The sequence below is a fragment of the Ciona robusta genome, chromosome 14 (assembly GCF_009617815.1).
Source record: "Ciona robusta chromosome 14, ASM961781v2".
Classification (NCBI taxonomy): domain Eukaryota; kingdom Metazoa; phylum Chordata; class Ascidiacea; order Phlebobranchia; family Cionidae; genus Ciona; species Ciona robusta.
In genome coordinates, this window is record NC_143248.1 from 2,725,271 (window position 1) to 2,750,460 (window position 25,190).

Sequence of the window (25,190 nt, forward strand, 5' to 3'; positions counted from 1 at the left end):
AAACTTTTCAGCGGGGAACTCCCTAGAAGTTGGCACAAGGGACTCAGTTCTGTTGATATATTTGAGTTGGTTTCTTTTTTCTTTCTTCGTCATGCTCTTTCCGACGTGGTGCTAATGCGTATGTTGATTACGCATGAGCAAGACAACCAAAGCATACTGTACACAGTAACGCACGGGTACAAGAATAGCCGGTTATTCATCTGTTAATAGAATAACGAATAGCAAGTTTACCGTGTTGCACAGGTATGAACGCTTTGTGTATTTTTATTCTATATGGATTCTAATTACGAGGCTTTATTACCGCAACGGAGCGTGTTTAACTTTATTGCAACTGTAGTCTGTAAATGCTTATTTTTTACAGTGAATTCCAATCAAAATGGTGTCAAAAAGGCTGCTTGTGAGGTTTATTACCGTTGTAATTATTGTTGCCTTGTTTCTTATTATGTTGGATGTCTCTGTTCCTTATTTAAGAAGGGTTGCAGAAGATCAAAAGAGTAAGAAATGGATTACAAATTTAAGTCTAGTTGACTCTTGACATAATATATATGTTAGTCACAGGTTCATGGGGTAATCAACTAAAATGGAGCGAAAAGTTTGAACAAAGCGACAAGGTATACCCTATACAAGCCTATTATTTTATAGTTCATGATTTTATACCCCATTACTGTTTAAAATTAGAAAAATATCATTTAAAATTGTCTTTTAGTATTAATACACTATTACTGTGTAAAATTTGATTGTCTATTTGAAAATTAAACATATATATATATATCATATAAAATTTTCTTCAACAGATCATAAGAAGTCTGCAACACCAAATTCAAGATTTGGAAAGCGCTCTGGAAACAAAGAAATCTCAGTTAATCAAGATAGAAGAACAAAAGGTAGATTTAACTTTCTACACAGTTACATTTTACCTTCTTCAAGAATGAGCTGTGTTTTGTATTTTACCATTTTGTCTAAAAAGTGTGTTATTTATATCTATTTTAATTCTGGGGTATTTTAATTCTGGACAATTTTAATTTTTGGAACCGTTTTTTTAATTTGTGTGCAAATAATATTCGGTTGTTTTTTTATCCAGGAGGAAATTTCTGCAGAAGAAAGCAACCCTTTATACATGGATGGTGATAAAGTTTTGCATTTTCTTCATGAACAGGTAATAATAAAACATTCCAATAAATCGTAATTTCGCACTCATAATGATAATAATCAGTTTATTTGTCTCTTTGATTAGGTAGCAAATATTTAAAAAATGAATGAATGTAACTTACTTTATCCTCACGTGGCCGGAAAACAACAGTCGTTATCACACGGGTTTAACACCTCGTGCCAGCTAACGAGTTACCATGTATGTTACTTCGTAGGTAATTATTTTTTGGGGGGATTTTTTTCATTTTTTATGTATGGCTGTTAATTTGGACAACCCATTAGTGACCACTAAGTTGGAACAATTGCTTTTAAGTGTCTTGCCCAAGGACACATACGCCCACAATAGTAGCAACGTCAAGCCTTGAATCCAAACCTCTGGGTTACAGGCAGGCGCGCTAACCACTATGCCATGGCGCTGGAGGAAAATCATTTTAAATAAAATATAAACTGGTTATCTTTTCAAGTTAGGGCAAGGACAATCGTTATAAAATCCCCCCCTTGAGTGTGGGTTACAGTGAGGGTACAAGGTTTACCAATGCTGATTAGTGTATGTGTCTTAGACATGCCTTTTGTAGTAATAAGTTGAGCCATGTATCTAAACTAAGTTGTATAAATACACTGCAATATGTTAAAAAAATTAAAGTTTTACTGTTATTTTTTTTAATTTTACTGTAAATACTGTTTCTGTATTAATAATAATTGTTTTGGTTTTAGATTTCAAAGGCGAGAGTTTTAAAAGGGCAACGTCTTAGAAATGAATATTCAGTGAATGAGTTTCGAATGTTTGACAGGTAATTAAGAGAGTATGTTGAACTTCAGTATGTAATTGCAGGTGGTGACACACCTGCTTACAATTATACCCTGGTTTAAATAATTACAGTATGTTTATATCATTACTTATATTAATATCTTTATTATATATGGTACCCAATAATTTCTGTAATGATTTATAAGCCCCAAAGACACTAAAACTTTTTTTAATGTGTAGTTGCATTTTAAACCGGATTGTTTTCTAATCTGGTGTTCGGGATATTTTTTTTATAAGACTTCTTATAAAAAAGGGGTTAAGGCATGTTCTGATGGTCACTGACATTTGGTATTAAGAGCTACTCATTAAATATTTGTTCACCAGCGCCGGTATACTTAGATGGTATCTTAATTTGTTTTATAACTACGTCATTACAATATACGACAACAGGAAACTAGCAATAAATTTTAAGCAAGCACAGACAAAACTTAACGATAAAACTAAGTCTACAGAGTTTAGCATATTAACATTCTGAAAATAAAGTAGGACTAATTTTTTTTAAATTTTTCTAAAAATAAATAAAATAAAATTTTTTGCAGGACTTTTGTGTATAAGATGGATTTGGGGTTGAAGCAGAGACCCCAAGACGTGATCTCGTCTCGATACGACTGGAATTCCGAGTTTCCCGGTGTGATTAACTTTGGGGTGGAAAGTTTAAACAGTGGTGGGCGTCGCCTTGAGGTCACGCCCACTTACCGGTTCACTGAAAAAGATTTTGTACATGGTAATATTAAACAAATGTTTTTATGTTTGTTCTCTTGGTGTTAAATAGTAAAATTAATGCAATATACTTTAAAATCAACAATAATCTGACTTGATGCTGCTAACATTGTTGGGGTCTAACTTTTTGGGCAAGACACTTAAGGCACAAGTGGTTTATTTTATGTTGTTCAAATTGTCAGCCATACACCAAAAAATTCACCAAAAATAGTCATCTATACAGTTACAAGTGTAAGCGGGCATCAGTGGTATGAAACATAACATCCATGTTATAAAAATTGTCGTTGCCCCGTCGTGCATAATTAAATGTAACACATTTGATAATATTGTTTCTCAACTTTGAAAAAAATTTGGACCGTATTTATTAAAATCAATTTAAACTTAACTCTGAAGAATGGCTGATAGGTGTTGGTTTAAATTAATTGCTTGTTAATTTTATTATCTGAAAATTAATTTAAAAAATTTTTTTAGGCCCAATACAATATCAGCAGAAAACTGTAGATACGTTATTCGGGATACTAGAGTACTAAAGATCTATTAAAACTTGTTTATACAAGGGGTGTCTCTAGCATCTGTATTTGGTCTGAGTAAACTTTGTCCATTCTTGCCAAAGTTAAATTTATTTGCTAAAAAGGGTGTCTCTAGTCCAGCGTCTGTATTTACTTAGAGTAAACTTTGTCTTTTCTTGTCAAAGTTAAAATTGTTTTCAAAATTTTATTAACATTTTTATCTGGTTTAGTGTGTTCAAGTTAGATGATTGTGTTGCGTTATTGTAACATGAATGTGTAGTGTCTTTCTAATAGGGCTGGGTTTTTAAAACCATAGCTTCAGTAGTTAATATTCAGGCTTTAACATGTCTCACAACTATGTTACTGTCATTCCCGTTTTTTTTTGTGTTTTTTTTTAAATAAAAGTGAACTTTTGGAACTGTGCTCTGGTAAGTTTTAAATTAAACTTTGTCTACACACATGGCAAAGAATGCATCTTATTTATCTACCAGTTACCCAGTTACATTACCATTCTACAGGTTTATCACGAACAGAAGCAGGCATGGGTGTTCACTATGAGCTTGTATACAAACCAATATCAAGTGCCAACCTACCCAAAGATATAAAGCTTTTTTACGTGACTGTATTTCGACCACTGGCTCCACCCAAAGCCATTCAAACCAGGTCATCACCCACCAGTGAAACTGTTCACTTTATTGTTCCTTTACAGAACAGAATTGACACTTTCCAGTAAGTTTTCTTACTTATTTTTTGTTTTTGTAATTTATGGCACAGTTTTTAGTGCACCTGCTGTTTGCACAAAGGTAGCAGGTATAAAGCTCGGTGCTTCTAATATTGTGGGTGTATTTTTAGCAAGATACTTCTATGCTTTAACCTAGCAGTCATATTTACATAAAAATATAATTACCCACAAATTTACCTGTTTGGTAAATCGTAAACAGGCACAGGTGTATGAAACAGAACAACCGTGTTACCCTGACTTTGTTGCCCCGCCATAAAAGGATAGCCTACATTTAAAAGTAATTATGAAACATGTCCAATCAAATCGGTATATATTAATATTCAGAATATAATATGTCCCATTAGTGCTTTAGATATTAAATACTTTTTAGGATGTTCATGAAATATTTTGATGACACAATACAAGTGGACCACAATGTTCACTTAACTGTTGTTTACTTTGGAAAAGTTGGTCTCTATTCTTTAAATCAGGATATGGAAGAATTTCGCAATAAAACCGGTTTTACCCAGTTTAGTGTGGTCAGTGTTTTGAACGAAGAATTCAGTCGTGGAAAAGGTAATGCGTGGGGTATTTTGTTAGCAATATAAAGGCATGCCATGGAATCTGAGATTTTTTTTCAGATTTGGTGTGTTAGCCTGATATACTATGGGAACTACTAAGTACAAGTTTATTTACCATATGGTCCAGACTTTTGGTAAAGTGGTTCGGATGCCTGTCTGTAACCCAGAGGTAATGATTTCAAGGCTTCTCGCGGCCATTAATGTGGGTGTTGGTGTCTTTGGACAATACACTTAACGGCAATTAAAAATTCCCTCACAAAGTAACATACACGGTAACTCATAAGCTGGCAGGAGGTGTATAAACACCCGTGTTATAACGATTGTCGTTTTAAGGCCATGCAAAGATAAAGCAAGTTACATTTATTCATTCATATATAATTTTATATCTTTTCTTGGAATTTTTTAATTTACTTTGATTTTCCACAGCATTGCAAAGAGGCGTCAATTCTCTCACAGTGAAAAATCCACTTCTGTTTTTCTGTGACATTGACATTGCATTTTCGCCAGAATTTTTGACCCAGTGTAGGTCACATAGCCAAGCAGGTAACTTCATTTTAAATTTCTTTGGTTGAATCCATATTCATATTAATATTAACTTTATTTGTCTGTTGGATTATGGTAGCGAAGAATTAGAAATATTTTAAACGAAAAGACAGGATACAGCGTCAAAACAACAGTTGTTAAAACACACTTACAGTTAAAAACATATTTACATTTAATTGGAAGAAAATAAGCGTGGTGGCTACATCTAGCAGACAAACAATCCATTTCTGCTTAATTATTATCAAGTTTAACTTCTAATAGAAACAAAAGTGCGTAAAGACACAACTCGTACACCCCTATTTCATTTGTAAATTACGTTTTCTTCTTTCAGGAGTTTCAGTCTTCTACCCTGTAGTATTCAGCTTATACAACCCAAATGTTGTCTTTGATAAAGACAAGGTGCCCGAATTACGTGACAGACAAGTTATTAAAAACAACTATGGATTTTGGAGGGATTTCGGTTTTGGAATGACTTGTCAGTACAAGTCTGATTTTGTGGAAATAGGTAATTTGTTTTAAATGCCATAACTTGGTCGTACTGTCTAGTAGTAACATCTATGGCTGCTTACACACCATTCACCCATTTTATGCTCAATTTCGAGTTAAAACTTGGCTTTTTTTATATATGTGTAACTATCATATATAAAACTATGGTGAATAAAAGAATCACTTCAGCGCCGTGACAAAGTGGTTAGCACGCCTGTCTGTAACCCAGAGGTTATGGGTACAAGCCTTGTCGCTGCCATTGTGGGTATATTTGTCCTTGAACAAGACCCTTAACGGCCCTTGCTTCAACCCAGTGGGCACTAATGGGTTGTCCAAATTATCAGCCATACATGGAAAAAAAACCCGAAAATATTCACCTACAAAGTAACATACATGGTAACACGTAAGGTGGCACGAGGTGTACACCCGTGTTATAACGACTGTCATTCTCTGGCTACGCAAGGATAAAGTAAGTAACATTCATATCAACAGGTGGTTTTGATCTAAACATACGTGGATGGGGAACGGAAGACTCTTTGTTATACAGAAAGTTTTCTCAAAGCAATCTACAAGTTATACGAACACCAGTGAACACATTATTTCATCATTGGCATCCTAAGGAATGTGATGCATCTTGGGCTAAAGGTAAAGAATAATTTCCCCATCTTTTTAACTGTGTAATAGTGGCTGTCTAAGATACCAAACCTTTTGTATACCACTACCAGCAGTGGTTTTAAGTGATACAAATGAATGAATATGTTAGCTCACGTGGGCGGAAAACAACAGCCCTTATAACATGGGTGCTCTGCTTCATACACCTCATGCCAGCTTTCGAGTTACTTTGTGAGTGGGTTATTTTTTTGGAATTTTTATTATGTATGGCTGATAATGTGGACAACCTATTAGTGACCAGTGGGTTGAAGCAATTGTCGTTAAGTGTCTTCTTGCCCAAGAACACATACATAGGCGCCTAACGCGGTCAGGCAGGTTAGGCAAATGCCTAACCTGGAATTTGGTACATTGCCTTTTAATTGTTCCATAATGAAGTAAGCAAACGCAAACGATTTACGTATTTTATAAACCATTACGTATCGACGATTGAAGCTCGAGTGGTTCTGCTCTAACTTCTGGCTAGATTAACGTTACTGCTAGTTAAACTAGTTATTAGCATACGTATACATGTAATAAGTAGTTTTTATTTGTAACAATGAGTTTGCCTAACCTGGATTATCAAAACTTAGGCGCCTATGAACACATATATGCCCACAATGGTAGCATGATGAGCCTAGAACCTCTGGGTTACAGGCAGGCCCTGTGTGAAGTGCCAACTCGGGCATAAACCGGTCTTCATAGGCATTACACTTCACAAGCTTATCTTGTTATCCATATAATATTACATTCTAACCATATTTTTATTACATACTAACCATTTTTAGAACAATATGAATCATGTTTAAAATCTCGTGCGAGAACTGAGGGCTCCATGAAAGACCTTGGTCTGCTTTACTTTAAAATGAAAGAAAGTCTTGAAAAAAAAGACTCATAAAACAGTATCTTTTAAAATACTTGACACTGTGAACACTTTTATTGGTGTTTTTATTCAAACACAAATACAGTATGATTGGAATGTAGTTGTGGGCAGTGCAATGCCTTTTAAAGTTGCTTTTGATTTTGTTTAAAAATTACAAATACAGTATAACTGGGACGATGTAGTTGCGGGCAGTGCAATGCCTTTTTTAGTTGCTTTTGATTTCATTTTGAACTGACCATTTTTTCTTAATCGTGACTGTTTCTTCTGCAGTATGTTTCTGTAATTAAATAAATTTGTATATTGTTTCACTCTGTGGTGTGTCTATTGCTTTTGTATGGGAACAAAGGTTATAACAAGGTCATATTGCATTATGCATAACACACCTTGTGTGTTAGTTTAGATGTTTACATTACCATTATGTTACATTAGCATCCTCTTGCAACTGTAGTAATCGGTAAGTAGAGGTTGTGTTACTAGCACAGTCTTACTTTATAGCCATACCTTGAAGTATATATTGTAGCGTTCGTTGAGCGAGTATATTTTGTAATGCCTGCGAACATGTAAATGCGAAACACAGGAAGAGAACGAAAAGAAAAAGGCACGCAGTCGCTATGTTGCAGGACGCTTCCTGCGTGCGACCTTAATTAGTAGAGTGGAATGCGGAGCATACATTCCAACGCTACAATATAATGTTTTAAATAAATACCTGAGCTACAATTTGTCAAGTGTTCTTCGAATGCTGCTTCATATGTCTGTTTAAACTCTTCATGTTCTGTGCATGCGAAGACTGTCATTTAAAACTACATACAAACCTGTTTAGTTTTATATGGAAGAAGCAATATTTAAGTTAAACTTATGAACTTTTAGAACATTTTATTAGTTAAAACAAAGACATGATTTAGTAGAAAAGTATAGTCTTTAGAAGAGCTGTCTAAAATGTATGGAAAAGTACCTTGAATGTCTTCTTGCACTGCTGGCAAGTATTGTGTGTATCGGAAACATGGGATTTTAGATGCATTGACAACACGCTGTTAGACCTGCAGCTGTATCCACATATCTCGCATACAAAATATCCTCCTTAAAACACACAAATATAAGACAGTACATACCTGGAGAAAACTAAAACAAAAACACTTTTAACATAATTATTGAAAAAGTTTTACACACCGTTGTGTTTTCGTTTGTGTTTCCAAAGGCCAGCTGGTTGTCGAAAAGTTTTTCCACATAAATCACATTTGTATCGCCTCTCCTTGCTGTGCGTGATTTGGTGTAGTTTTAATTGTTCAGGCCTGTTGAAGTGGCGCTCACATTCTGTACACTTGAATGGTTTTTCCTTCACGTGCACTGCACTGACGTGACGCCTCATATATTCCGCCAAGCGAAATGTAACGCCACAAACTTCACACTGATGTTTCTTCTCCTTGGTTTTCATACAGGGATGTTGATCTAGAAGCTCCTGGCTTACAAAGGCAGATTTGCAGCCTATGTTTTTGCACGCATACGTTCTGCAATTTTTTGGGGGGGTTTGTTACGGTATAAAATGTTCAAAATGTTAAACAACTATGAATGACAGTTATTTTACCCCATGTGACTGTTAATTACATTTGTTAAAACACAGAAATCCTTCTCTGTACACTTTAACCCATAAATATAACTTACGGCCCTTTTTAGCAAGATAATATTAAGAGGAATTTACTTATGTTCTTGCAGTATATGTTTCCTTCGTCCTTCTGTAGAGATAAATTTCATACTACAATGTTTGCACTGGTGTCGAAACCCTGGTTTGTGTATTCGTAGGTGAATTTGTAACTCTCTGTAAATGAAAAATAAAAATATAAGCTAAATTATTTATATAGTCAAGTTAGGTAATAAAAAACAATGGGGTACATGGGACACTTGGGGTAAGATAGGAAAACCCCATACAGGCCTATATATATGTTATGACATTTAGGCAAATAAATAACACTAACAGAATATTGTTTTAATTTAAATAATGATTTTATTGATTTTAAAGGTAATTAAGTATCCAAAACTAGTTTAATGAAATTATAAATTAATGGTCGCCTCGACCGTGGTAAAGCTATACTTTAGACCAGTGTTTCTCAACCGCTGTTCTGCGTCAACTTTTCTGCAGGTCCGCAAAATATATCACAATTTCATATCTCAATTGCAAAATGCAACATGTTGAAGTCTTGTCCATTGGTTAAAAAAATAAAACATCAAACTTTAAACTAATTTAGAACTTTGCCAGTTCCGTAATTTGCAGCACTGTGACGTAACATAGAGCTCATGGTCTACTTTTGAGACAGAATTACATTTTGGGTTGATTTTTTAAGGTCAACTAGTCCACAAATCTTGTTTTAAAATTTTACTGGTCCACCAGTTAAAAAGGTTGAGAACCACTGTTTTAGACTAACCTGTTAAGAGCGTATTCCTTGGGACACACAGGGCATCGGAATGGTTTGTTTGAATGCATGCGTCGGTCGTGAACAACCAAGTCATATTTCCGTTTAAATAATTTTCCACAGTGACTGCAACTTAGTAAGCTGAAAAATTAGTGAAATGTATGTTTTAACAATTAACAGGTGTTAATTTTTGTGTAAAACTGCAGTTGTTTAACTTTGCAAGAGATTTTACAGTCTTTTTATAAAAAAAAAAAACGGAATCTGATAATTTTGCCAGAATCGTAAAAAGCAGAATCGTATAATTTTTTAGATTTGCAGTCTGTTTGATACTTATTAGGGCTAGGGCCATCGGTAAAACTTATCTATACTGGGTAAGTTTGCACAAATTAAAACTTTAACGGCTAAAACAATGTTTCATTTAATTTTTAAAATGTTTTGCATATATGTATATATAATATTTAAACAAAAATAGACAGAAAAACTTCTAAAATATATATTTCTAAAAGATTTTGATTTACCTTGGTTTTATGCGTTCATTTGTAGCTGAAGTTTGAGGTATTGATGGTTCTAATTCAAATTCATTGTCCTGGCCATTTTGCAATTCACCTGAAAAAAAAATTTGTAATTTCACAACATAAATAAATAAACCTATATATATATATATATATATATGTTTATTTGTGTATATAAGCCAATGCAAAAATTTTCAATAAAATGTGTAGTGAATATATTCAGTAAAGAAACGACCAAAACAGATAATTTCTCAAATATGAGAATGCTTTAAAGGACAAACCAACAAAAAATAGATATTTGTATACGCATAGAGATGCTCAAATGTGATCTAAAGGTACCACCAAAGTTTCATAAAACAAAACAGCATTTAAAAAGATCGAGTGAAAAAAACGCTGTAGTAAAATAAACTTTTTTTTTATAAAAAAATGTCACTGAACTTTGACTGTTTAGTTTCTTAACTACTAAAGAAAATTAAAAATAATTGGATTTGGTATAAATATAATACATGCTTCTTCTTTATGAATACGCCTGTATAAAATGTAGAGTTTATATTTGCAAAGATGAAATATTCATTGTATTAAATTCGTGGATTTTTTAATATTGTTTAGAAGCTTAGGAACTACAAATAGTCAAATTTGAATGCTAGTTTTTCCCACTGGAAACCCCCATTTTAAATACCTTATTGTTTTTTAATTTTGACCCACACTTTTTTCAGCTGTTTCATTTTGAAAGTTTGTTAGTACTTTTAGATCACATTTGAGAATTTCTATTCAAACACAAATTTAATTTTCTCTGGTACTTATGCCTCTACAATGTATACATAACATAACATTTATAACGAAGTATTTGAGAAACGAAAGTTTCATAATTAAACAACACCATACAAAAATATGAATAATACTACAGAACAGACAGCCACTGTTCGGGAAACATTTATCATTATTGTATGCTGAAACATCAAAAAATCTATAAAGAACAGGCTTTCAACCCGGAACACACCCAGAAAGATGAAATGGGCAATCAAAAATCTATAAAGAACAGGCTATCTTAAGAATACCTGCTTTGGGTTGGTGGGTAATGCTATCCAACTTGTCATTAGGAGGTAATATATTGATATGATGTGTTTCTTTGTTCAATCTGTTGGAATGAAGAATTTAAACTGGCTTATAAGCAATACCATAACGCAATGGCGCAGCCAGGAGGGTTAACGGGGTCTCGAAAATAAAAAAATAATTTAAAAAAATTTTTTTTGATTAAAACCCTTCCCCCGTTTTTTTTCTGGCTGCGCCACTTATGGACCATAAGCATCATTTTAGAATTAAGGTTACCCCAAATGTGTCACATAGGTTACTACATCATAGCACTTCACATGAAAAATTCCATTGGGCAAATAAAGGAAAATAGATTGAACATGCTAGGAAATCCGTTTCTCAGACCCTATTCATAGCAGTAGACAGTAGCCATAATGGAAAACATTTCCTAATATTTACCCTGCATGCCTGACTTGTAAGTTACACAAGGACTTAATAGTTTTAAGTGTAGATGAATGCCATTCAATCCATTCCTCTTTTTTCATTTGTTTCTCCAAGTGACTTGAACATATACATTCTAAAGTTGGCATCTGTATTAAAAATGTTATGTATTTTATATTGACTGTATACCATATATACCAATGCATTGGTTTTTAATTTCAAAGATAAAAATACCTTTAAATAAGCAGCAAGTGTATATACTCTCTTTACACTATCTAGGTTATTTGGCAGCGTGTTCAAATATAAAACATCCAGCCATAAATCAATGTCTTGCTCATTGAAGTGGTCGGGCATAATGACAGTGGGAATAACTCTGCAAATTCAATTTAGTTTGTATTTGATTTAATTACAATGGTCTAGTTGGTTACAACAATACAGGGTTAATAAAATCACAGCTTAATGCAGTTATTATTACGGGTATGTACTTGGGCAATACACCATCACTACTCCAACCCAATTTACTTAAGAGTTGTCCAATTTGTCAGCCAAAATTAGAAAAAAAACACAGAGACCCGCAAAGTGGTTTTAACTACCACGCCATACATTCACTCCTTTAAATAAGGAATTTATTTTCTATATACTCCATAAGAGCAATTCCACATAACCAAACTTTTTAGCATAATATTGGACTGTATATGCTATTTTAATGACAATGATAAGCTACTATTTTGTCTCTTTAATTACGGTAGAAAAGATTTTAAAAAACGAAAAGACAGAATATAGCAACAAAACAACAGTTGTTTAAACACGCTTACAGTTAAAAACATATTTACATGTATTTGAAAGAAACTAGCAGACAAACGAGCCAATTATGTTGGATTATTATTACATAAAACTTCTAATAAAAACAAAAGTGTGTGTAGACTGCAATTCTGCATACAGTCTATTTTATGATGGACAATTTCCCATTATACCCTTTATTTACCTATCTAGTGATTGCGCAGCTTGAAACAAGAGGTGAAGGGAAGTACATGAAGCAGCTAAAATACATTGATGACATTTCCAATCATGGCTGCCAACAGTAATGACAACATTGGTGTAATCTCCATTTTTCTATAAAACATAGTAGTGTTTGATCAATGGTTGGTACACAACTAGTGTTTCAGCTTTTGAATCTTCTGTTCATTAATTTTAAGCCTTAATAGGCTATCTGACATTGTATGTTTAACAAACAAACATTGAATGAATGAATACATTTGATTTCGTCTCTTCGGTCACGATAGCGAAGAACAAGAGAGTTGACAAAAGCGAAAAGACAGGTAGTAACGGTAAAACAACAGTTGTTAAAACTTACTTATTGATAAAAAAGTTTTTTTTGATTTTTTACTCACTCTAAACTTATTGAAAGCCACCCTGGACACAATGTTCAATGAATGCAAAGATAAACTACCTGAAACAAAAAACTCTGTTAAAACGAATATGTGGTGCATAAGGGCGATCTGGGCAGCATTTTCGGCTACTGACTAAACTAGTCGCTGCCTAAATCGATCGATTAACTTCTGTACTAATTAATGCACAGAAATTTAGTCAGCTAACTAAAAAACGCAGTAACCAAAACCGCGACCGACCAACTTTGGTTGGTAGCCGGGAATACTATTTCATGGCCATTCTGCCGCATTTTGTGTGAAGTTATAAATTATAACATATATGATTAAAAACGTTTATAGTCTTCTTTTAAAGGTTTACAAAATTCTTTTCTTCATACCTGGATTCATATTTTCCATCAGTTTTACATTTCATCAGTAAGGATTACAAAAAAAAATAATCTATCCAATTATAAACCACCTAACCACACTACTGCCATCTATTAAAAGTTATAAAAATAATTTCAAAATTCAAACTATAGTATTCAGTAATTATATTCTATATGAATGTTGTGCTAGTTATTTCACATTACAAGTGTACATAAAAAAATTGCAAATCCGTTAAAAAATTCTGTACTAACGGTGTAATAATTTTTATTTTATAGCAATATAGAAATATAACTAAGTCTATAATATATGAATTATTATTGAATTTTGAACGTGAAAAATGTAAAGTTTAAACAGATTAGGACGAACTATATAAAAAACAAGAATTTTTAGGTTTATAAACACACAGCACAAACCAGAGTTATTTAAAACCTTGCCCTTTTTTAGTTATAGTATGGGTATGGCTAAGGTAGAATATACAGTTGCTTTATTTATGTATAAAAGTTAACATATGATAATGATAATACAGTGGAAAAAAAGGGCATTTGCAATGGAATGTATTATAGAACATAGGGATAGAAGTTTTATTGTAAAAGTGACAATAGGGAAAGTTGCTAGGGTGCTTTAAGGTTTGGTTTATGATACATTAAACAGTTGAGGAACACAAAGTTGCGACATTACAGAATATCAAATGGATTCAAATTTTAAAATAAACTTTATATATATATATATTATTTCACAGAGTAAATTTTAGTTAAGTACAATTCTCTTAAGACCACATTCACAGCAGAATTTGGCATTGGAAATGGGGTATCTGGAACCGCATTCATGACAAAATTTCGACCCTGGAGAAGGCAGGCGGTAGTTGGAGTCTGTAAACTCTGGAGAGTACGTCTCACTGAAGTCATATGCGCCATTCTTTCGGAATACAAAGTCCCGCCTTTCGTGATTTGACAATGGAGAGTTTCCTTTCAAAGAACGTTTACTGCCACTGGACGGACTGGGAGAGACTTCATTACTTTTGTACGCACCAATTCCAAATAAATCATGTTGGTCCGCTACACCATCAACGCCAAGCTGTCTTAACTTGTCATTCCTTGTGCTGATTTTACGAATTGTGTTTTTCTTCTCTTCAAGAACTCCTCTCTGGCGCTGAAATCTTTCCTTTTCAGTGTTGTTAGATGTGTACGCTTTTAATCCTGTACGAGTACGCACCTCAGATGAGTATGCAGGTACTTCTATGTCTGCATTCCATTCAGGATTGGACCGCTTTGGGGAAATGCCATTTCTTTCAGCATTAGACCCCACCCTCAGTGTTGCGCTGTTAAACTTTTCATTTTTACCTCTTGCATTAGTTGCATACCTAGAGGTTGCAGAATTACCAGGTGATCTGGAATCACTGCGCCCAGATGATGGTTTTAATGAAGGCGGCTTATAATTTTGTCTTGCCATTGCTCTAGCTGCTGCCTGAGCAGAAAGACTGTCTTTTTTTATAGATGTTGTCTCTTTTTTAAGGCCAATCCTTTTATGTTGCTCAGCACAAAATGGGATATGCCTCTGTGCTGCCTCATTGTTAAACTTTCTCAAGCAGTGAGGGCATTGGTTGTAATTAGATTGTGCTGATCTGGCTGGTGCCTTTTTCTGAGGTGGGTTTCGAACAGCTGTATCTCCTGCGCTTTTTAGTGTCCCAACTGTCGATTTTTTCTGTGGCTTTGTTATCGGTGCTTTGTTCTTCTTTGGAACTGGTATATTGTTTGTATCACCAGCTGTGAAAACCCTTTGGTTGCTTGAATCAAATACAGGACGTGGTTTTGAGGTTTTGGCACAGATTTTTGCATGGCGGTCCAGACTCTCAGGGTTAAATTTCCTCCCACAGTAACTACAAGGAACCCTGTTATCGGCTTCTTCAAACTCCATGGTTTAATGATTAGAACAATGTTTTGGAACTTAAGTAATAGCTGTAAAACAATAAAGTAATAATATTGGCGATGCATGATTTTTAGAGAAGCAATGCCCTTACTTCGAACAGCTGCCTAACGTCGGATAGTTACGTTCACTTAAAATACAAATCCATTGTATTAATTTTGAGAATTTTTCCAACAGGTGGGGTATAGGTCATTTAGATTATCTTTTAAACAAGCTTTTATTTAAAATACTTAAGTTTTACTTTATTTTTCGTGAATACATTATTTTTTGACCTCCATTTTTATTGATTACTATTAATTACAAATGTTGCAAATAAAACATTAATTTATAGTCTGGTGTCCCGATTAGTTACAAAGTCATCAATTTGGGTGGAAAATACACAAAACAACATAATTAATACAATAATGTTAGTGGAGGAGTAGTTAGCAAATAAGGGGGGAAAGACTCTTCACTAGCATCAAAAACCGTCCTACGTTAGGGCAGTATAGACGATATATGTATATATATTATCACTTAATGTTTTGGTGCTAGTGAGGACAATGTTTTTTTCGAAAATCCCAACGATAAGTAAAGATTTTTACCGTACTGAAAGATACGGGAAACGATGTCGTTAAACCACTATGGACAACATAGGCAAAACGTTTTCGTTTAAAAAGCGTCCTCGGTACACTACAATGCCTCCAGGCTAATCAGCAACCTCTCAAACCTAATTAGTCCGGCAACATAACTTTCGTGACTTCTTTAAAAATGTTAAGAATTGTTTCAGGAATTCGTTTCTTGTTGCCAAAACAGACGCCATAAAAATAGCATAAAGCGCCATAACTCGGGGGTCATATTTTTTTAAACAGTTATTTCTTTTTTATTTATTTGATATTTAGTACTCGATAATATTTATTACTTTATTATCACAAAACTGGCACAATTGCATTCGTTACGACTAAACATTACTTTTTCTAATTTGTTTTTCTTTTTTAAAATGTATCTCAAAAACGACTGTACAAAATACATCTTTACATACAAAATACGACACACTCAAAATAAAAAAAAAACAAGATGTATTCTAATGTGGAATGGTAACCATTTTAGCACTTGAGAAATGTTTTTACCTTTAGCACCAACTAAGGATTGCATTCTGGTACAGAAATGTGTCAACAAAGAACTGAAAAGGTATACACGAGTTTAGGCAGATCTACATGTGGAGTTCTCGCATTGGTTAACTGAGGTGTCTGTTAAGAAAATCAAAACGCAGCTATATTTGAAAACAAAGAACTGAAATTGTAGTACCCAAAAGAACGAGAAATTGAAAATTTGTCACGATTTCTCAGCAACTTGAATGCTCCTCTTCTTTAACAGAAGAGCTGGAAGAGGCAGACGGTTTTCGGTCACTTTCAGAGCTTCCCGCCTCCACTGGGCCTCGTCCACCATTGAGGAGAAAGTAGAGAGTCTTACGGAGACGGAGCATTGAGAGACGAGACTCGGGTCGAGGGGACCAACATTCTTGCAGGGTTGTAGTGTATGTTGACATTATCTGTGCAAAACAAAAGGCAATATTTATATGAAAGATTAGTGTTGTGTAGGTCAAGTAACTGGAGAATAGCATATCGGCTTAACTTTAGAAATTTATACAAACCAAAATTACAATAACTTGTTGTTTATTTTTGTAGGTATCAATAGACTGATGTTGTGTTGGTTTTACCTGCTGCACAAAAAGAAACTTATTGTGCTAATTCAATTAGAAAGAGTTCTATTCTTTGTGGGTGAGGTCCTTGTCAGGGACCTCGAATTTAGGTCAGATTTGGGCCATTTAGAAAGTGTTACACCTAGCAGGTAAAAATGAGTTTTGAACCAGCTAAACCCCACTTGAATACAACCCACAAAACAAAGCTACCAAAGTAAAAAACTAACATCATATGGCTGAGATTAAGTGCATAGATTTACCTTATGTGCTTGCCACTGTTTGTAAATCTCTGGTCTGAGATTTTCAAGAACAACTATTTTTCTCATCTCATCAAAATCAGGGTCATTACCCACCACATCGTGGTAGGGAAGATGGTAGTCATTTGCAAATCCTGTGTGTGAAAATAAATAAATGAAATTTAGTTTGTCTATTCAGTCACGATAACGAAGAACGGAAGAAGTTACAAAAAGTAACAACATAGGTAGTAACCGTAAATTAACATTTGTTAAAACACGCTTATTGATAAAAAACAAAGAAATAATGTTTGGATAAAATGCGTGACCGTTACACCCGACAGACAAATATGGAACTTATTTCCAAAAAAATTTGGGAGACTTTGAGACAAAACCTTTAAACTAGTTATAAAGTTACAGGGGAAATATTATTAACTGTCATTTAAAATATATAACAGTATATTTCCTCATTACTTGACCTCTTTGCGCATTCGTTTAGGTAAGCCTACATATTTCATAATATGATAGGCTCTTCATATGCATTTAAGTTTACCGTTGACTTCAGTCCTGTTGATTATTTCCCATAACACCAAAGCAAAGCTGTACACATCTGATGCTTTGTATGCTTCAAAGGAGTCTGGGTGAAAAGACTGGGCAAGCACCTCAGGTGACATGTAACGCTTGGTACCTTGTCTTCTTGAGCGGTCATGCTTTCCAACATCAATCGTTTCATGTAATCTGTAAAAAAATTATGTTTTGAATATTGCATTACATCAGTGTAATTAACAACAGACAGAGCAAAAGTCCAAAAATATTTGACAATGCGCCATGGCAAAGTGCTTAGCGTCCCTGCTTGTAACCCAGAGGTAATGAATTTAAGTCACGTCGCTGCTACCATTGTGGGCGTGTGTCTTTGGGCAAGACAATTAACGGCAACTGCTCTAACCCAGTGGTCACTAATGAGTTGTCCAAATCATCAGCCATACATACATAGAAAATCTTCTTTAAAAATAATCACCCACAAAGTATCATACATGGTAACTCCTAAGCTGGCACGATGTGTATTAACACCCTTGTTATAATGGTTGTGGTTTTCCGGGCATGCGAGGATAAAGTAAGTTACAATCAATTCAATGATAGCATAGTCCATACAAGTGTACTAACCTGGAGAAACAGACAGCCAGTCCCATATCTGCAATACAACATTGTCCATCAAGTTTTACGAGAATATTCTGCGATTTTACATCCCTGTGTGCAATGGCTGGCTTGCCTTGTGTGCCAGCTATCTCTGTATGTAGATGTGCTAACCCTGTACAAGAGAAAAGCAGTTGTTAACTGGTTTAAACTCGATTTTAATATATTTTATAACTTTTCAACATGAACAATGTTTAAAGGTAAACAAATGGAAAAATAAAATTTGTGTTGAAATCAAAGTATAAAATGACAATACAAAATTTTTAAAAAATTAAAAAAATTTTAGGCATAAAATTACAAAAATGGTAAAACTGTAACATACCACAACAAGCTGTATAAGCAAGTTTAAGAGCTTCTGCTATGTTGATGGCTCTGTTTTGTAGGTAGTAGTATAAGGAGCCATGCTTGTGGTACTCTGTAATTAGGAACAGCTGAGTCCATGAGCCAGCACCAGATATATCGGCTGCTATGAAACCTGAGTGGAAATTTGGTTTATAGTGTTATGCTGATATATATTTGTATCCTTGACTTTATTGAAGTAGTTTAGTGTGTGATCATAAAATTAAAAAGAATATAAATGAATCATGGTAAAGTAAATACTCATATACCCCAAAAATACTTAAAAATATTAAAAAAATAACATTTTGAAACAATAAAATGTTGAAATGTAAAACAATAAAAAATAGAAATATGCACAAAACACTAATATAATGATTCCAAATCCTAAAAGGAGCTTGAAAGAGCAAGCCTATAGAAACATACCTAATATATTGTCATGACGTAGCAACACAGTTTGGTAAATTTCAGTTTCTCGAAACCAGCTTTCTTCATCACTGGAATTAAATATTTTAAGAGCAACTTTCTCTTCTCTCCATTTCCCCAGCATCACCTGTAAACAGAAGTTAGTAGGTTTGATGTGCAAGTCATTGGTCACTGCCAAAAACACCGCAAGTAGGCAATACAAGGGGTTTATATTGTTTGTATAACTAACACTAGGTGTAGCGACCACGCTTATTTTCTTCCAATTAAATGTAAATATAATTTTATGCAATTATGTTTTAACAATTGTTGTTTTGCCACTATATCCTGTCTTTTTATTTCAAATATTTTAAAATCTTTGCTACCGTAGTCAAAGAGACAAATAAAGTTTATAATTTTATATGTATTATATATATACACAATCAAAGTAAAAATTGCCTCCATCCGCTATAAAGTTTAGGGTTTAATACAGTTCAGAAAATTCCATGGTGGGCTAAATTCGACCTTCTAAATCAGCTTTATTATTACACTCTAGATTTTACAACTACTTAAACATTAAAGAAATAAAACCAAAATAACAAAAATTTTAATAGTATAGTCATAGTCATACAGCTATTTCAGCTTTTATCACAGAATCTGGACCCAGAAACTTTGACAGGATATTTAATATCTATGTAGCTAAACCTAATTGAGATAACATTTTATCTGAACTTATATTATCTATAGACAGTACTACAGTAGGCAGTACAAATAAAATGAACTCACTGTCCCATATCTTCCTTTTCCAATTTCGTGAAGAATTTCGATCTGTCGTGATATCGTTCTCTGTACAAGTAGAGGCATCCCTGATCCTGAAGATGTACCAGCAAGTGAGGACCAATTTTCCATCATCTCATTATGTCCTTCCAAGTCTCCCCGATCTCCATATAAAACAGGACAAAGAGCTTTTTTGTTTTCATTCTCAATTTGACGCCGTCGTAGCGATTCTCTACGGCATAATCTGAAAAATGGAGTTTTAAATTTTTTGACATTTTTTGTTAAAAGGGTGCTAAAGCAGATTGCACAAATACTTCACAATCAGTATTATTTCTAAATTTATATTTTGGAGGGAAGTTCCTTATGTATACTTGAAACGGCAGGGCAGCAAAAATTCCCACCCTAGTTATTTTATTTAAATGTTATTTTAAAGGTGCATACCAACGAAAAATGAAAACTTGTGTATTAATAAAGATGCTCACTTTTGATCTAAAGGTACCACCAAAGTTTAAATAAACAAAATAGCTTCTGTAAAAAAGTGTATCAAAACCGCAAATTAAACTGCTGGAGTAAAAACTAAAAATAGTCAGCTATGCGACAGGGAATTGGGTTTCCTTTACGAAAAAAAATGTTTTCCGGCCCCGCGAAGATAAAGCAAGTTACATTAATTTTTTTGAGATTCTCTATCAAAATACAAATTTTCATTTTTCGTTAGTACGCCCCTTTAAAAGTTCCATGTTGTCATACACAGACATTTGTGCTTAAATTATTAAACATAGTGAAAAATTACGCTTAAGCCAACAGATCTTAACAATTGTCTCATTAATATTTCATGAAATTGTGACCAGACACTTGACAGTTAAACCAGGTACAACACAAACGCATAACAAAACAATGCCTTCTTTTGTGGTAAAGACTAAAAAAATATTTTTCTGGGTAGTTGAACAGATGATTCTTTCTGCAGCAAGGAGGTGTTAATACAGCTGTATATGTAGGAATGTAGCTTACATAAATAATCTTATTGTATAATCTGAACTTTGAATGATAGTGTGGTAAAACTAAACCAATACTTGATTTTAATAAAAAAAAGTTTACTTAGTTTTCAGGCAGGCAAATATTATCTAATAGACAATCCTAATAACCAAATATGACATCACATTTAAAATTAAAAAAAAAAAAACATTTTAAAAAGTAATTTCCCAGGACACCTACACATTTTTGACGATTACACAATAAAAGAAGAATGAAGACCTAGCCACTTGCGTAGTGTGTTTTTCGATACCAGTATTAAGCAGGTCACTTTGTTGTAAATTATACCCCCTCCCCCCACCCCACTCTACTAACTACAGGTGACAAGGGGACCACTCTTACTAAGCACCGGCACCCACAACAATCTAAGTGCGGAAATTTAAGCCCTTAAACCAGTCTGACAAAGGGACGGACTCTTTCCTGGCACTGAGTAATGGTAGGACACACAATAGGTAAAGGAGAGAAACAGTTCTTAACAGCTGCACCCACACCTGTCTTAGTTTACACTTAGATAATTGAACGTAACATAATCCTACAACTGGTATCATCGTTTCACCATAAACAGGCAATAAAACTTTAAATTTCAACACTGTTTCTACATGGATAGACTAAAAATATGCGGTTTGTCACTGAAATTTAAAGCTTATAGTGCCATTTCTGTAAAAATAAACTAACAAGTGAAGTATGAAAACTGTCAACATTTATAAGCGTACTTAATAAACCAGATACTCAGAAGAAAAACATTAGTAAGAAATAATGAAATATAAATCCAAAAATGACTTCCAATTACATAAAATCTTACTTAAAAACTTCCCAAAGCAGAATTCAATACAAGCAGAACAAAACAACATAGAACATACTACCAATAATTTAAGTATATATTTCAAGCTACTCACCTTATGTAATAAAACATTATTATTAAACCAAACAAAAAGCAGAAGACTGGCACTGTAACAGCTATAACGGTGATAACATTCGAATTTGCCTCTGAAACTCAAAAAGGAAGGCATATTTTAATAATATTATATGACTTATATATATGTACATGAAGGGGGGCAAGAGATAAGAGGTATTATAGTCGGTTGGGGGAAGATGGAACACTTTTTCATTCTACTTGCTCGACCCATTTATTAGTAAGCCTAAAATCTTCAAGGAACTTTAAAACCGTATTCTCATGACCCTGATAGACCGTTGTTAATTGTTTAAAACATGATCAGGATAATATGTGATAAAATGTCCCATCTTCTCCCACCCTACTATTATGGAATGTGGGCCTGGTACACCCCTTTAAGGATACCACTCCTTGAACATTTAATTGAGCATGTTCACTCCATTAGAGAGTGAAAAGTAGTACAGCTATTATGTTAAAATGGCAGGTAATGTTACTAAATCCTTGTATTATTACAAGGCATAAGCCATGGAGATGGAGAGTCACCTGGTGTGTCAGATGGTTCATCATAATATTCAGGCAACCCGAGGTCTAAATAATCGTTGCACATTGTACCATTGTTGCAGCAAGCCACTGCAGTTGGATCTTCGAATTCTGTTTTTGCTTTATTCTGTTTTAAAAAAGAGTTTAAATATATATATACTATCAACATTAAACAATAAACATTATCTTATGTTTATTTAGCAACCCTGCCAGTAGCCTGGCCTAAATGGTTTTATGCAAGCTATTAAAATAAAATTTGGATTTGTGACTTCGTATTTTAAAAGTAAAGTTTTGTAGGGTAATGTCTCATGTAAAAAACCTTTAAACCAGTGCTCACCCTTTTTATAAGCGCAAAAAAATGAAAAAAAACAAAGCTTGAACAACTCAAACTGGTTTTGATATTATTTTCTTATGTACAACAGTCTAAAAGCTTTTTGGGCATGTGTAGTAGTTCACCAAAGCATATCCAATGTGACCCACTTTAAGGTGGTCCTAACCCATAGGTTAAAAGTATTTGTGTAAACAAATGACTGCACTACATAAATCTTCACATAAACAACTCACATGACATTGGTTCAAGTAATCATCTTGTGAACCTAAACACCCAGCTCGTAACTCCTCTTCACCATATTCATTAATGTACAACTTTTTGAAGCACTTTGCTGCAAAAAAGTAAACATTTAAAGCTTACGATAACTGATAAATGCATGTTTAGTGTACTGGCAGTAGTAAGGCACCCAAGAATGCTGGGAATGCTTGAAGCTTGGCTTTTATCCTTGGGAGTGCGTCCTTTGACACAACATTAGATTTTCATTGCTTCAATCCAGTGGTGACTAATCATTAGTTCAAAATGTCGACCATATTAAAAAAAAACATCACCTACAAAGTCAGGGCAAACAAGCATATTTGATTATTTGATTCTTAAGGTTTCTGTATTGAAAAGTACAGTATATATTATATAAAATAAAAAAAAATTTAGTATAAAAGCAACGGGTGAATCACATAAATAAAAAAATACCGTTGGGTTTCAGGTCGCATGTGGAGTTGTATTTGTGGTCCGGGCATTCTCCAATACATCGACACTGCATACGAGGTAGTTCATTGTCCAGCATACTCGCTGAGTTAATTATTTTCAGGTGCAAAAATACTACCCTACGATTTGAGCTTCTACAGAAAACATATGTGAGACAAAACCATGATTAGTATTGCTCTGTATTGGGGTGTCAAGACTCTACATTTTAGCAGTGTAACATTATGAATGAGGTCGAGGTGTATGAATCTAATAAGTATAAGGTACAACAGGTTGCCTGTGTGTAGACCTATTGATTTTCCATGCATGAAATAAATGTTTATTTATTACTAGGTACATAACAAGATAAGCCATTACTAAACAGATGAGCACTAATTTAATCATAACGAAAATGCATATGGTAGATATTATGTTGTTTGTATACCAGAAATGTTTGTAACTCGTATACAAACGAGTTTGACATAAAATGGTAATGACAATACATCACCTGATCAAATAACCGAAAGTATCATTAAATAAGCCAATACGCGGATATATATGTTACCCAATTTACGAGCTACAACTTCCTCACTCACGTCTCAATTACCAATTGATACCATGTACTTAACCACCTACGCTGGCTTTGCGCATTTCTATTTGCAGACAGTGAGTCTACCCGTCATATTTCTACGTCTGCAGTAAACGTCAAGTAGCGAAAATGTGCGTGCCAATTTACCTGGCAGCGTCGCCGAGGCTACCGAACGTTAACATGTTTGTTTTAAAACAGAAAATTCTGTTCAGCCAAGATTTAATCACGCCATATTGTAAAAATGTCTGCCTGTAGTGTAATCTCCTAATTGTGGGGCTTTTACGATCCACCACGATAAACCTCACTTTGTTGTAATGCCAGATTTCTTTGTATGCTGAATTAAAACGGGACGTTCTTTGCAACAAAACATGGACAGTAAAAAAGAGAGATCCATTCTAAGCAACGAACAATTCAATCGTCACGCAACGTTGTTCGAGAAAAAGAATTTTAATTCGCGTACAGTAAACTGACAGCTTAAGTGTCCTGTTTTGGTACATTGGATTGAAGAGTAATAATCTGACGTTACTGAAGAGTTGTCTTAAACTTCTGCTTAACATAATGCAAAATATCGATGTTCTAATCCTGGATGAGTAGACGGTGGCGTAGGAACATGGTATAGCCAATTGCTTTAACAAATAAACCGAAGTTTATTACTTTGACCAGCACGGTATCAATTCGCCTTGGTTTATGATTACATGAAACCATCGGTTAATCATACTTACCAAAGCTGTGTGGTTTCGAGCGACAAGCAACAAAGGGCAAGCCGAAGATCAAGAGACGTTCAGCAAATTCGAGAGTCGATCTGCGCCTGGAAGTCTGGCGCCATAAATAGAGTTGTAATGTGACAGTCTCGCCTGTCGCCACTGGTAAACCGCGCATCAACATTTACACTAAACTAGTTTTGGTTTCTCACAATTAATATTTACCTCAACGCCTGCCCCACGCAATTTCGGCACATGTTCATACTTAATTCTTTGCATTTGAGAATCTGTGGAATTTTAAAAGCAAGGCTCGATTTCCTCGCGGTCGCTTAATTGTTATCAGCGCGTCCGCGGTTCGTGCAATTCAATATCCACCATACCTACTCGGTTCGGTTGAAGGTGCAAACACTGGGTTTAGACAAGCACTTTGTACCTGATGGTTGCACGAATACAAGTTGCGTAATATGTACCCCGAGACTTAACTTTGTCTCCTTTATAATACGCATAGGTTGTTTTCAGGAAATTACTCTCTTTAGTAGACACAAAACATAGTGCTGTCCTAGTGTTTCTCATTAAGCACAATAATGAAGAACCTACCTGACAAGCTATTTATATATCCCTTTTTTTCTTTAGTGTGTCTATCTTATATAAATTCAGTCTCAAAAGTAATAAAACAGTGCTAACTACCAACCCTA

The 25,190-nt window shown here is 34.2% G+C and overlaps 4 protein-coding genes and 1 long non-coding RNA gene across 11 annotated transcripts; 1 reads left to right on the forward strand and 4 right to left on the reverse strand.

The window, feature by feature from the left end:
* Window positions 1–31: 31 nt before the first annotated feature.
* On the forward strand, window positions 32–7,356 carry LOC149724945 (chondroitin sulfate N-acetylgalactosaminyltransferase 1-like). The gene is made up of 13 exons (XM_089892240.1): window positions 32–243; window positions 362–494; window positions 553–611; window positions 795–884; window positions 1,082–1,156; window positions 1,864–1,940; window positions 2,497–2,681; window positions 3,705–3,915; window positions 4,299–4,483; window positions 4,915–5,031; window positions 5,363–5,536; window positions 6,010–6,162; window positions 6,954–7,356. The coding sequence occupies exons 2-13, from the start codon at window positions 377–379 to the stop codon at window positions 7,061–7,063; spliced, it is 1,554 nt and encodes a 517-aa protein (XP_089748366.1). The 5' UTR covers window positions 32–243; window positions 362–376; the 3' UTR covers window positions 7,064–7,356.
* LOC149724946 (zinc finger Y-chromosomal protein 1-like) lies at window positions 7,097–13,343 on the reverse strand. Of its 6 annotated transcripts, none has more exons than XR_016386481.1 (14): window positions 13,204–13,343; window positions 12,830–12,888; window positions 12,424–12,551; window positions 11,673–11,811; window positions 11,457–11,587; window positions 11,024–11,103; window positions 9,972–10,059; window positions 9,466–9,594; window positions 8,745–8,861; window positions 8,216–8,553; window positions 8,001–8,125; window positions 7,755–7,820; window positions 7,550–7,598; window positions 7,097–7,325 (listed from the first exon to the last, which is right to left on the reverse strand). XR_016386481.1 is itself a non-coding variant. In XM_089892247.1 (13 exons), the coding sequence occupies exons 1-12, from the start codon at window positions 13,220–13,222 to the stop codon at window positions 7,770–7,772; spliced, it is 1,404 nt and encodes a 467-aa protein (XP_089748373.1). In that variant the 5' UTR covers window positions 13,223–13,343; the 3' UTR covers window positions 7,097–7,325; window positions 7,755–7,769. The 6 variants fall into 6 exon arrangements, 4 of the variants coding, with proteins under 4 accessions (XP_089748373.1, XP_089748372.1, XP_089748375.1 ...); XR_016386480.1 differs by having other exon boundaries at window positions 7,755–7,835; XM_089892247.1 differs by lacking the exon at window positions 7,550–7,598.
* LOC149724947 (uncharacterized) lies at window positions 13,302–15,827 on the reverse strand. The gene is made up of 2 exons (XM_089892252.1): window positions 15,697–15,827; window positions 13,302–15,147 (listed from the first exon to the last, which is right to left on the reverse strand). Exon 2 carries the CDS (start codon window positions 15,104–15,106, stop codon window positions 13,940–13,942), a length of 1,167 nt encoding a protein of 388 aa, XP_089748378.1. The 5' UTR covers window positions 15,107–15,147; window positions 15,697–15,827; the 3' UTR covers window positions 13,302–13,939.
* Window positions 15,828–16,000: 173 nt separating this feature from the next.
* Window positions 16,001–23,363, reverse strand: LOC149724948 (bone morphogenetic protein receptor type-1B-like). 2 transcript variants are annotated; one of them, XM_089892234.1, is made up of 11 exons: window positions 23,215–23,363; window positions 22,761–22,858; window positions 22,200–22,323; window positions 21,661–21,751; window positions 19,745–19,979; window positions 18,983–19,109; window positions 18,543–18,695; window positions 18,191–18,335; window positions 17,580–17,764; window positions 17,054–17,184; window positions 16,001–16,643 (listed from the first exon to the last, which is right to left on the reverse strand). In XM_089892234.1, exons 1-11 carry the CDS (start codon window positions 23,306–23,308, stop codon window positions 16,437–16,439), a joined length of 1,590 nt encoding a protein of 529 aa, XP_089748360.1. In that variant the 5' UTR covers window positions 23,309–23,363; the 3' UTR covers window positions 16,001–16,436. The 2 variants fall into 2 exon arrangements, with proteins under 2 accessions (XP_089748360.1, XP_089748359.1); XM_089892233.1 differs by having other exon boundaries at window positions 21,661–21,757.
* A 1,211-nt stretch (window positions 23,364–24,574) lies between these two features.
* LOC149724949 (uncharacterized) lies at window positions 24,575–24,860 on the reverse strand. Its single transcript, XR_016386482.1, has 2 exons — window positions 24,721–24,860; window positions 24,575–24,657 (listed from the first exon to the last, which is right to left on the reverse strand). It is a non-coding gene; the product is annotated as an uncharacterized LOC149724949 (long non-coding RNA).
* Window positions 24,861–25,190: the final 330 nt, after the last annotated feature.

Excerpts from the sequence above, each read along its gene's own strand:
- LOC149724945 (XM_089892240.1), top strand. The coding sequence starts at position 377 with ATGGTGTCAAAAAGGCTGCTTGTGAGGTTTATTACCGTTGTAATTATT. Across the intron at positions 2,682-3,704 it reads TGAAAAAGATTTTGTACATG|GTTTATCACGAACAGAAGCA; the intron begins GTAATATTAAAC and ends ACCATTCTACAG. Across the intron at positions 5,032-5,362 it reads TAGGTCACATAGCCAAGCAG|GAGTTTCAGTCTTCTACCCT; the intron begins GTAACTTCATTT and ends TTCTTCTTTCAG.
- LOC149724946 (XM_089892246.1), bottom strand. Across the intron at positions 12,552-12,829 it reads TGGCTTTCAATAAGTTTAGA|AAAAATGGAGATTACACCAA; the intron begins GTGAGTAAAAAA and ends TATGTTTTATAG. Across the intron at positions 7,836-8,000 it reads AGTGCAAGAAGACATTCAAG|TCTTCGCATGCACAGAACAT; the intron begins GTACTTTTCCAT and ends TTTAAATGACAG.
- LOC149724947 (XM_089892252.1), bottom strand. The coding sequence starts at position 15,106 with ATGGAGTTTGAAGAAGCCGATAACAGGGTTCCTTGTAGTTACTGTGGG.
- LOC149724948 (XM_089892233.1), bottom strand. The coding sequence starts at position 23,308 with ATGCTGGACAATGAACTACCTCGTATGCAGTGTCGATGTATTGGAGAA. Across the intron at positions 18,336-18,542 it reads TGCTTATACAGCTTGTTGTG|GGTTAGCACATCTACATACA; the intron begins GTATGTTACAGT and ends TCTCTTGTACAG. Across the intron at positions 17,765-18,190 it reads CTGGCTGTCTGTTTCTCCAG|ATTACATGAAACGATTGATG; the intron begins GTTAGTACACTT and ends ATTTTTTTACAG.